Raw genomic sequence first — 12,898 nt, forward strand, 5'->3', positions numbered from 1 at the left:
TTATGATGAACTGTCAAGGAGTATATTAAAATATGGGCAGCCTTTGGAAGGATCCTGGGAGGATGGGGGGAGCAGGTGGGATTTAGTGATAACAGACAAATCTCAAACTACACCATGTTTTATAAGACTCTGTTTCAATCTTGTAATGTACACTTGACAATCATTGATTGTATTCTATTTTATTACCCTCCTCCTCCTCTTCCTCTTCCTCTTCCTTCTCCTTCTTCTCCTTCTCCTCCTCTTCCTCCTCCTCCTCCTCCTCCTCCTCCTCCTCCTCCTCCTCCTCCTCCTCCTCCTCCTCCTCCTCCTCCTCCTCTTCTTCTTCTTCTTCTTCTTCTTCTTCTTCTTCTTCTTCTTCTTCTTCTTCTTCTTCTTCTTCTTCTTCTTCTTCTTCTTCTTCTTCTTCTTCTTCTTCTTCTTCTCTCCCTCCTTCCCTCCCTCTATCTCTCTCCCTCTCATTCTCTCTCACACACACACTCAGAAACACTTCATATTTTAAGTAAATTGGTAATCAGCTCAGACAACTTTGGCTGCCATGAATATTTGGGCTCTAAAATATAAATATATTTCCACAGTTCTGTTCTGCTTAAAATGCAAAACGTAACTTCTTATAAAGCTGGCATTTTCTGTTGCCATAAAATTATCTATAAGGGATAATATTAAATACTGGCAGTAGTATATTAGAACGTCAGATCAGTTAAAATATTTAAAATACAGAATTGTCAAACAGTTATATAAGGAATGTATGTTTCTAGTATAAGTTTCAAAAGGCGAATAGTGGAACACTAACTTTTTAAATGAATGAAGGGGGGAGAAGGTGAAATGCTTGGGAAACTTAATTTATTTACTTACAATGTAAAACATGTCATCGTTAAATAAAGCATCTCAAATGTTTTAGCATTTCATTCTATGACATCATTGTGGTCAATGTACACAAGCACTTCTATTTATTTATTCAATTAAATTTAGATCTCTTCTGACTCCAGATAACTTATAATGGAAAGAGTGGGGAGGAAGATAACATAAACAGTGAAAAAAGAACCAGAAAAGAAAGATGTGATACAATACGATACAATTAAATACAATCTGAGACTCAACTCAACTTTCGTCGGGCCCTTAAAACCTACTTCTTTCAGTTAGCCGGACTGTCCTGATTTTATGATGGGTTTTTAAAATTGGTTTTAAATTGAAATGTTTTAAATTATGGGCCAAATTATTTAATTTTAAAAGAGCCTTGATAGTACAGTGGTCTACGCACCCTGTTATTAACACAGCTGCCTGCAATTTACTGCTGGTTCGAATCTCTCCAAGGCTCAAGGTTGACTCAGCCTTCCATCCTTTCTAAGGTAGGTGAAATGAGGACCCAGTTTGTGAGGGCAATAAGCTGACTTTGTATAAATATACAAAAGTATGAAGGCTATTGCTTAACGCATTGTAAGCCGCCCTGAGTCTCCGGAGAAGGGCGGCATATAAATCAATATATATATATATATATATATATATATATATATATATATATATATATATATATATATATATATATATATATATATATATATATATATATATATATATATATATATATATATATATATATATATATATATATATATATATATATATAATATATATATATATATATATATATATAAAATCTATTTTAACTTTTGTGTATAAAGTGTTTTACTTGGCTGTTCACCGCCCTGAGTCCGAAAGGAGAAGGGCGGTATAGAAATCTGAAAAATAAACAAATAAAAATAAATAAATAACTATCCCAAGAACTGAAAGAACTACACATATTCATTTCACCTATAATTGATCTAAACATTTTTTTGATCACTCAACTAATAAATGACATTTTAATGGTCCATGTCCAAAATATCTCCAAATTTCTGTTTCTCTGTTGTTCTGTCCCAGCTCCCCAAACATGACAAACCCTCTAAAGTGAACCCTCTAAAGGATTTCTTTATTAGGAATGCTGGCAGCCCCAGCAAAAAGTGTCTCTCGCAGGCTAACAAGGCCATCCGGCCAGAAGATTAATAGTTGTTTTTTTTTTTTAATTTGACTTATATGCCGCCCTTCTCCGGAGACTCAGGGCGGCTTACAATGCGCTAAGCAATAGCCTTCATCCTTTTGTATATTTATACAAAGTCAGCTTATTGCCCCCACAACTGGGTCCTCAATTTACCTACCTTAGAAAGGATGGAAGGCTGAGTCAACCTTGAGCCTTGGCGAGGTTCGAACCTGCAGTAATTGCAGGCAGCTGGTCTTAATAACCAGCTTAATAACAGGGTGCCTTAGACCACTGTACTACCAAGGCTCTTTTGTCTGCCAGACCTATTCATCTCCACCTCCTGCCTTCTATCCCCAAAGCTAGGGTGGAGCCTTGCTAGCAGCAGTGGCTCTTCCTTCACCAGGATCGGCCCAAGGCTTTCCACTGGTCTCCCTATGCTTCTGCGCAGCTATGTGTCAGGCACAGGACCCAGCTGTTCCTCTTCTTCTTCATCAGCCACATCCAGACCTGGGGGCTCTTAACTCTCCATCTGAAGGGTGACAGATGGCCCAGGTTCCGCTTCTCTCTTTCTCTCCCTCTCCCTCCCTCCCTCTCTCTCTCTCTCTCTCTCTCTGTAGAAAAGCAATGTTGATTCCAGTGCTTCTTGTCAGCGTCTCTTGGTGGCGCAGCAGACTAAAGCACTGTTAAGTAACACCAGCCACCTGCAATTACTGCAAGTTCGAATCTCCCCAGGCTCAAGGTTGACTCAGCCTTCCATCCTTCCGAGGTAGGTAAAATGAGGACCCGGTTTGTGGGGGCAATAAGCTGACATTGTATAAAAAAGAACACCACATAGGGGGGCCCAAAAGCAGGTACATACAAAAGTATGAAGGCTATTGCTTAACGCATTGTAAGCCGCCCTGAGTCTCCGGAAAATGGCGGCATATAAATCGAACCAATAAATAAATAAATAAATAAACTTTGTGTGGGGTTTGCCAAGAAAAGCCTTTGGCAGACTGCCAAAGACATCAAAGTTTGGTGATAAAGCCAACGGGCAGGTTATGAAGAATTTGTTTTGGACTAAGCTGAGAATGAATTAATTCTCAGCTGTTTTAATAAAATAAGTTTGTTGAGGACTGAATTGTGTTTGGTAATCACTACTTGGGCCTAGTGGTGGGTTCCTCCCAGTTCGGTCCGGTTCGGCCGAGCCGGTAGCAGTGACGATATGACGTCACCGAACCAGTTCTCCCCCCCCCCGCCCTCCCCCCACCCCCCACCCACCCACGTTATTCTTACCTTTTATTTGGTCCCACCCCCAATCTATTGCTGCCTCCTGAGGCCCAGCTGATGACTAGAGGGAAAAAAACTGTTTAAACTCTTGCCGCGGGGCTTCAAAGGGCCGCCCTACAGCTGATCAGTGTTAAAAGCAAACAAATGAGTCGGGTCGTAAGTGCGAGGACTGGTTGTAAGTGCGAGGACCTTCCAGAAATGACTCTGACCAGCTAGCCACGCCCACCTAGTCACATGACCTCCAAGCCACACCCACAAAATAAGCCACGCCCACAGAACCGGTAGTAAAAAAATTTAGAACCCACCCCTGCTTGGGCCTCAGTCACAACAGCAACCTCACATCTCATGAAGGGTTTCACTGGCATTGCCTACTTAACCCAGCCCTGAGGAATAGTGTTGCTGGAGCAACATGCCTAGTTCTGTGCCTTGTGTGTTTGTGCCTTGTATCCTGGACTGTTCAACTCCTGGACTGCTTGTGTGCCTGTGGACTCAGTTACCCAGCGACTCTTGCTGTGCTGAACTCAGAATCTAAACTTGTGTGATGGGAATGTTTTCTAAGGACCTTTTTTGGGGGGTTTGAATAAACCCCTGTAGAATTATTGCCATGTGTGTGGGGGAGGAGTGGGACATCAAATATGGCAGTACAAAGAGTTAAATCATAATTTGTGGGAATCGGAGGTCCCAAATTCATAAATGGAGGAAGTCCCATACAGCTCAAAATCTTATTGCTTGAATTGTTCTTTACTGCTGTGACTTGTTTCTTCTTATTGTTTGGCCTGTTGGAACATCGGCTAGTAAGGTTACCTCTAACAACCAGAACGGACATTTATATTATTAATAAAGATAGAGTATCTTTACTTATAGTAATAAATATATACTACCTGTAGGTAGAACCTCATATGTAACGCAATGGTGGGTTGCTACTGGTTTGCCCCGGATCGGGGCAAACTGGTAGCGGTGGTGGCGGGAGGCTCCGCCCACCTGCCCAGACATCTCTGTGCATGCGCACAAGCTTCCTAGCCCACGAGTGAACCGATAGCGGCCGAAATTGAAACCCACTACTGATGTAAAGGTTTATTTAATATTTCCCCTGGCATTTGAAATGAGGTTAGCGAAATAGAAACCAGCACCCACGATCCATAGGACTTTCTGCAAATTAGTAATACGTCCTCATCAGGGGAGATTCGCGGAAAACCAGCTGTTCTTCTCCGTTTTTTTTATTCTCCCCAAGGCTTTGTTTGAGAGTGAGTAATTTTTTTCTAAGACTGACAATGCAGCATATGTCAAAAAAAATTACATTTATAAAGCTCAGTTCAAAGACGGAACCAAAAATCTGTGTTCCTTGCCCTTTAGTTGACATTGTGGGTGCATAATTAAAATTAAACAGAAATCAAGAGGCCCTTACATTCATACTTTATAATGTTTTCATATTCGGATTGAAGACTACATAAAGACACGTATCTCTGTGTACCTGCTATTAGCAAGATTGCAAACTCTGGAGACGGGAGATGAGATGAAAGGTAAAACTGCTCACCCAGGTGCCAATTTCACAACTGTCTTGGTGAGATTTGTGCTTTTGTGTGTCTTACCTTAATCGCACTTTAGAAATTAGAAATGGCCAGCCTTTGCTGCTTTGGAAGTTCTCCAAAGAAAATATTAAAAGCTTGGAAAAGCTTTTCCATCTTCTTCTAATTCATGGTTTTTATAACGTACTTCAAAACTAAAGTGTGAACTTCTGAAAACATGCCTGACCTTTCCATGGAGTAAGAAGTCATCTCCTTGCTCCTAGGGCTTATTCCAACTACCGACAGGCTATAGTAAATGATGGGTGGTGAAATGGAAACCACAGTAAAAACACTTTGTTGCACAACTATTAGATTCAGTCTGTTAATGAACCGTTTGCATGAAAGACTATATCCATGTCTCTCCACCTTTGCCTCAAAATTAATTGTGATTTTAGCTGCATCAGTGAATATCTCTGCAAACAGCTTTTGTAATCTTGGTGTTATGGAATGTATTCCAACGTCTTAGGAAATAATCAAATTTTAACTTCTATGATGAAAGGAAAGCTTTCCCCCCCCTCCTCCTTACTTCTTGCATATCTTTTCGATGAAGGGAGGAATGTTAAGATTTATATAGATGACGGAGGAGAAGTTGCTTGGTCTAGCTTGGCAGAGGATAGATACCAGGAAAGGCAGAAAGGAGGGAATGGATGTTTTTTTACTGCATTGTAAGCTGCTTAGAGTTGAGGAAGAAAGGAAGGGAGGGAGGGAGGGAGGGAGGAAGAGGTGATATTCAGCTGGTTTGTACCAGTTCGGGCGAACTGGTAGCGGCAACTGTGAATGGGACTGCCCACTTGCCCCGGCTCTATGATGTCCTACTTAGGCATGTTTTCAAGGCTGAGCGCATGCACGGGAGGCACACAAGCATGTGCGAAGGCTGGACACATGCACAGAAGGAGCGTGCGCGCACAGGGCAAACTGGTGGTAAGAAAATTGGAAACCTACCACTGGAGGGAAGGACGGAGGGAGAGAGGGAGGAAGGGAGTTAGTTTTATAAGAGGAAAGAAAGTTAAAAGAGACCAACTTCTAAAGTGTCATTTGAAGAAAGAAGTGTTGGTAGTCAGAAGAGAAGGCCTGTTCTTTTATTTCCCTTGAAATATCTATTTGTAACTTAGCAACCTGTGAAGGAACATTACAATTGCTAATTGAGATAGACCAAGCTGTGGTTGAAAGACAGAAAAAAGGGTAGTTGGTAGGTTGAAAGGTTGGTGGTTGGATCATCGGGGTTGAGTAACTTGGCATCCCAAGTATTTTCTGAATAGTGAAATAGTCTAATTAAATAAAAGCCATGCTACATTTGAAATATAAGCTAAAATGTTCTGCTTCTTGCGTGCTTGACTGCAGTGGAGTGTAATTTTGAGCTTGGTAAGTTGAAATGGCTGCCTCAGTTCAAAACAGTTTACTCTCTGTAGGAACGTGGGCCTTGCCATATAATACAGATGTCAGGTTTACAGGTTTACAGATGTCAGGTTTACAGGTTTACAGATGTCAGGTTTACAGTAAGGACTTTGGCTTACGACAATTCATTTAGTGACCGTTTGAAATTACAAACGCACTGAAAAAAGTAACTTGAGACCATCTTTCGCATGACCATTGCAGCATCCCTGAGGTCATGTGATCCAAATTCGGTCGCTTGACAAATGACACATATTTATGACGATTGCGGTGTCCTTCGATCCACTTTTTGTAACCCTCTGACAAGCAAAGTCAATGGGGAAGCCAGGTTCACTTAACAACTGTGTTACTAACTGAACAACTGCGATGATTCACTTCACAACTGTGTCGAGAAAGGGTCGTAAAAGGGGGCGAAACCTGGTTAACAAACATCTCACTTAACAGCAGGAGTTTTGGGCTCAATTGTGGTCTTAGGACAACAAGATAATTTACATCTTGCTCTGATGGTCCACAACAAAGGATTCATCTGGTCATGTTATTCCCCTTATAAGCATAATTCCATCAGTAAAAGCAGAGGTGGTATCCAGCCGGTTCAGACCTGTTCGCCCGAACCAGTAGCAGCTCTATGCCATCCTATTTAGGCACGTTTTTGAGGCTGGGCGCATGTGTGGACGGGGCCCGGTCACATTTGTGAACTGGTAGGGAAAGTAAATGAATACCACTCCTGAGTAAAAGGGTGAATATTTTCCACCTCCTCTTTCTTCTGCAGTCATTCTGAGCATCGGGTCATGACGGGAAAGATCAGTGAGAAACTTTGTGTCATAATCAAACATCGCTTAGGGATACGGACAAAGGCTTTGAGAACATGTGGTATCCCTTGGTTGTTTTTATGCAAAAGGAATTAAGCATCTTCGTCTCTCACACCCTGTTAATGATTTGCTAGAAGCAAGGTTATGGCACTGCTAGGTTTAAAGACAGTTGTGCTATTTTTAATTAGTTCATATGTACAATACGGTTGCTTTTCCTTTAAAAAAAAAAATACCAGGACTTTTTCCCAAGTTTCTCTCAGTCTTCGCTTATCTCGCATCTACAAATAGCCACTCTTCCTGTATATGAGATATGCATTTGTTTTCTTTCCAATATGTTCACCCAGAGTTTATTTCATGCAGGATATAAAAAAAAAAAAGACACAAAGTCGCGTTATGAAAGATTATTTGTCTTTAAGTTAAACATTCATCAAAATAGTTCAACTTAAGTTCAGTCCCTTCTTCTGACATTATAGGTCAGTAGAGCTACTGTTATTTCAGTTAGCGATTGTATAAAAGAGAACGTTGAATTCAGACAGGACTGATTACATGCGTATGACTAACAAGAATTTCCTAGTTTTAAATTTGGAGGTACTTAGAAAGTGAAGAGAAAAACAAAGACTCTGTGTGTGCCTTACACAGACACATTTTCACTTTTCTTAAGCAAAATAATAGAACAGAAAGAACAGAACGGAACGGAACGGAACGGAACAGAACAGAACAGAACAGAACAGAATAAAATAGAATAGATTAGATTTTTTTATTGGCCAAGTGTGATTGGACACACAAGCAATTTGTCTTGGTGCATAGGCTGTCAGTGTACATAAAAGAAAATATATATTCATCAAGAATCATAAGGTACAACACTTAATGATAGTCATAGGGTACAAATAAGCAATCAGGAAACAATATCAATATAAATTGGAAGTGTTAGGATATGGTTTGAGCCTAACAAGTTGTCCAGGCAATATAAGTGTACTGTAACTTTAATCTGTAAATGTATTATGTGACTTTAATGCTGAGTCATGCCGTAATTAGGTAATCACTGGTTGTGAGAGTATTTAAGCAAGGTATTGTAACGTGTTCAGTTGCTGCTATGATATGCTGCCATTGTGTATGAAGCTGATGTGATATGCTACCAGAGTACAATATGCTGCCATAGTGAGGAGTTGCTATCTGCTATCATCGTGGTTTGTGAACCAGAGTGAGTTTGTTATTCTAACCAACTACTGTCTGTTTGGTAAGAAGATATCTGTAACTACTGGACTGATTTAACTGGCAAAGACTTGGAATTTGTTTAAAGACTATGAGACTGTTTTTCTACTATAAAGTAAGCTTTTGATAAACCAGTTTGCATATCTTTTATTCATTGCTCTGAGCAACGTTTCCTTGTGCATTTACTCTGCTGGTTGGTAACACAACACCAGTATCCTTAACAGTAAGGATACAAGCAACAAAATTGCAGTCATACAGTCATAAGTGGAAGGAGATGGGTGATGGGAATGATGAGAAGATTAATAGTAGTGCAGACTAATAAGAATAGGAAGTTCCTTCTATCACCAATACTCTTTCTCTTTATGTAATTTGGATCTTTCTTTTTTTTGCTCTTGTGGTCAAGAGTTGAGGTTCAAATCAGACTTGCAGAAAAAACTTCCTTCCTTCCTTCCTTCCTTCCTTCCTTCCTTCCTTCCTTCCTTCCTTCCTTCCTTCCTTCCTTCCTTCCTTCCTTCCTCCCTCCCTCCCTCCCTCCCTCCCTCCCTCCCTCCCACCCTCAATTCTAAGCAGTTTAGCATGCAGTAAAAAAACATCCATAAAACCCTACATCTTCTTTTAACAACACTTTAATTTGCAAAATTAAACACTTGCTCATTTCTCAAAAGGCCAAAAATGAGACAAAAGTTTAAATAACTACCCTGATTTGGTGTTTAACAGTAACTCAGCATAGATTATATATTTATTAAAATTCAGAAGAACTACTTTCTTGTGTGAGTTTCTTTCTTTCTTCTTCTTCTTTTTTTTTTTTGGTACTTCTGCATAAACAAGAGTTTTAATCTTTTTCCCCCAGTCTTCTGTAAAGTACAGCTACTTTAGAGAAAACAATCGAAATGCATTATACTGAAAAACTGGCGTCTTAGGCTAGCCGCAGTTATAACTTAATTATTCCTTTTCCTGTTTAAAGGTTTTCCCATAGTTCTCTACCTTTAATACTTTCCCCGCAAATTACAAAGCAGAAGGATAGTCCCCCAAATTATTCTTTTAAAAAATAAATTACCGCCAACAGTGCTGCTGTCAAGACTGCCATTGCTATCTATTGTCTTTGTAATGGAATTTTCTGAGGGAGATTTAAAAAAAAAAAAAAAAAACCAACCAACAACTCCTATCTGAACTTGTTGCCAAGAAAAATAGGGAAGAAACATTGAAGTTATTTTCAGATGAACTATGCCAGAGTTTTCTTTATGCAAAAACATTGTTTAATTGTAGAAATTCTTACGAGGTGGTAAAAAAAACAAGAGTCCGTATTTTTGAAAAACTGAACAGGCTTGGTAGTATCTATTCCAAATGGAATTCCCAATTTCCACACAACTTTGGAATAGGTGTAGGGGAAAGAGAGAGACCAAAATTTTCACATCTCTAAGATGTCTGCTGGAGTGGAGATCATCTCTTCAGAAATGGGCACTTAATTGAGGAAGACTATTCATTTTGCTGTTGTTGATGAAGGAGATAGTTGACGCTGGGTAAACGCACAGAATAATTTGAACATAAATCATAAGTGGTCCATATAAAATATGTATCATAGCGAGAAACATTCCATTGTCCATATAGACAGTGCGCAGGCTAAAATGAGATAATTGGGAACTTACCCATAAAGTCAGCCTAAATATATTATCACAAGTATGTGTGAGATAATATTAGTTTTAAAAAGATTCTATGGCACTGTAAACTCAGTCTCATTAGAGGCTGCATTTAAAAGGCTTATAAAGTTACTCATTAATGCTATCTGGTTGTATCTCCACCGCTTTTTCATTAAAGAAAATTCAGCAGAAAGCATTTTCTCCTGATAGCAGGAACCAATTTGCAATAAATGTTCTGGAAATCACTAGGGAAGCCATTACTGAGGTCTAATAAAAACAGACAAGCGTAACTTGTTCTATATTTTTGTTTCAATCACATACAGATGAGACCCCGCTCTCCACACCAACCACAAGAGACAGCCTTGACAAACTTTCGCTAACTGGCCACGGACAACCTCTTCCTCCCGGGTTCCCGTCTCCTTTTCTATTTCCTGATGGATTGTCCTCCATAGAAACCCTCCTGACAAATATCCAGGTAGGTCGCCGCAGAGCAAGGCACAAAAAAAAAATTCCTGGGAACAGATGTCTTTCACTTCAACTAACACTTCATTCATTTGAACTATTAAAGGCAGCAACGTAATCAAACAAGCTTTAAAAATCCACCTTTTTTTTTTACAATCCTTTAATCCCATTATTTGGGGTGGAGTCAGGGTGACAGAATGTTGCTGAGCACTTACTGGCTGGTCACCTTTCCTAACACCTACATGGGGTTCACAGTAGACATTTTCTCTTTGTGCCCTGATAAAGAAACATCTGTCGCTGCCTAGGATTGAACTCTCAACCTTCTCAGTGGGAGGCGAGCGTCTTCACCTCTAGGCTAATGCACCGGTCTAAAAATCCACCTAAATGCCACTTATAAAATGGGATTCATGGACAAATGTGCTGCTGAGGGTTTGGAGATTCTTCTCTGTTGAAGAATAAATATTCACAGGGATCATTCTGACTTCATTTTTTTTTTTTTTATTTGATTTATATGCCGCCCTTCTCCGGAGACTCAGGGCGGCTTACAATGTGTTAAGCAATAGCCTTCATCCTTTTGTATATTTATACAAAGTCAGCTTATTGCCCCCACAAACTGGGTCCTCATTTCACCTACCTTAGAAAGGATGGAAGGCTGAGTCAACCTTGAGCCTTGGAGAGATTGGAACCAGCAGTAAATTGCAGGCAGCTGTGTTAATAACAGGGTGCGTAGACCACTGTACTATCAAGGCTCTTCTGACTTCATTGAGGGCACTCAATTGACTGAGCCTTTTGGAATGAAAAGTTTCCGATGGCATTGATTGACCTGCAGAAATATGCCTTTAATACAAAAGTCGCTTTAAGAGTTTGTGTTTCAAACAAATGTGTTGGGGGATAAAGATAAGGGAGGTACTAGGTTTTCTGGAAATTTCCTAGGAAGGATTTCTAGACATCTCCCTATGTTTAAAAGAAGAACTAAGTATGAACTAGGAACTTCCTTCCTAGTATGAATATAATTTAGAGTTACTAATATTAAAAGCGACAAGAGAGGGGCATGGTGACCTAGTGGTGAAGACACTTGTCTTGAAAGTTCAATCCTAGGTACCAGCAGATGTTTCTCTCCTAGGGTACAATGAAAAAAAAATCTGCTGCAAACTTTGTGTGATGTCAGGAAGGACCTCTGGCCAGTAAACACTCAGCTCCAGCCAGCCACTCCAAATCTAACCTGAATTAAGGGATTACGGGGTTGTAAAAAGGAAGTTTTAGTGTTGAAAGAGACAAAAAGGAGAGAGAGGTAAATAGATGAGAGACAGAGAGAGACAGAGACACAGACAGACAGAGAGGGACAGAGAGAGAGAGAGAGAGAGAGAGAGAGAGAGAGAGAGAGAGAGAGAGAGAGAGAGAGAGAGAGAATTTAGAATAGTTTGCAAGCTTAGTTTATACTGTTGAAGTCCTAGAAGACTACTGAGCACCACATTAAGACTTAATAGATTCAGGTAGATTGGGGTATCAAAGATTAATATAATAATAAACCATAAAAAATAGCATTAAAACTCTCTATGAAAAACGGGAGCGTAATTATGCTCATAAATTTTTAAGATTCCAGACATGAGAGGTGTACAAAATTAATAGCTGGTTTGAGAAAGGATAAAAGATATTTATTGTTTCTGTGTTGTTATTTAGCCCTACACAGGGAGATACCTAATTCGATCCTATTATCCAAAGGAAGCTGAAAATTAAACCACTAAGCAAAAGTTAAGCCAGGGCTCCCCCAACTTGGCAAAGTTCTCTCCAGCTTCCTGTCTGAGGACACTTTTGTTAGCCAAAGGGTACATCTCAGTGGTGAAATCCATTTTTTTTTTACTACCAGTTCTGTGGGCGTGGCTTGGTGGGTGTAGTGTGGCTTGGTGGGCGTGGCAGTAGAAGGATACTGCAAAATCTCCATTCCCACCCCACTCCAAGGAAAGGATACTTCAAAATCCCCATTCCCTCCCCAATCCTGGGGGAAGGATATTGCAAAATCCCCATTCCTTCCCCACTCCTGGGGGAAGAATATTGCCACCGCATCTCTTTGTCTGGATTGGAGAAAGATCCAAATCACGGCGTGTTGGTTCTGAACCAAGGACATACATGAATATCTTAGCTTGAACATGTTGGTTTCCTTATGAACAAGATTTCCCACTGATCAACCTGTAAAATGGCATAAATAGCGCCTTTAGATTCACTTCCAGAGAGATGCTTCAGATAGCAAATATAGCTTTGGTCTGCAATTCATAAAGGCACTTTTCAGGGGAGCCTGGGAGATGATGTGGTTGCCTTCCTTAAAGAGTTGTAAGAGTTCTTTTTTTTTTTCCAAAAAGTTTTTTATTTTTTAAACAAAAACAACATAAAAACATCAACTTTCCAAACACTTACAGACAGTATTTTGATCGGTAAAAATCATTTCGTGCTCTCAAAAATTTTCAAACTCTCATTACATGACACATATTCTTACCTCTAACAGAAAAAAAAAACAAGTGCTTAAACATTTTATCCAAATTT

The 12,898-nt window shown here is 39.8% G+C and overlaps 1 protein-coding gene across 6 annotated transcripts in view; it reads left to right on the forward strand.

Annotated features, from left to right (window-relative positions):
• Positions 1-12,898, forward strand: part of DACH1 (dachshund family transcription factor 1) — a 409,613-nt gene that overhangs the window by 356,997 nt on the left and 39,718 nt on the right. For all 6 annotated transcript variants that reach the window (XM_034416821.3, XM_087895549.1, XM_034416815.3 and 3 more), the window contains one exon: positions 10,222-10,373. In XM_034416821.3, the coding sequence (XP_034272712.2) occupies positions 10,222-10,373 (152 nt within the window). The remainder of the gene's footprint in view (positions 1-10,221; positions 10,374-12,898) is intronic.

Source organism: Pantherophis guttatus, chromosome 5 (genome assembly GCF_059756535.1).
Source record: "Pantherophis guttatus breed Tessera chromosome 5, ASM5975653v1, whole genome shotgun sequence".
NCBI classification, from domain to species: Eukaryota; Metazoa; Chordata; class Lepidosauria; order Squamata; family Colubridae; genus Pantherophis; species Pantherophis guttatus.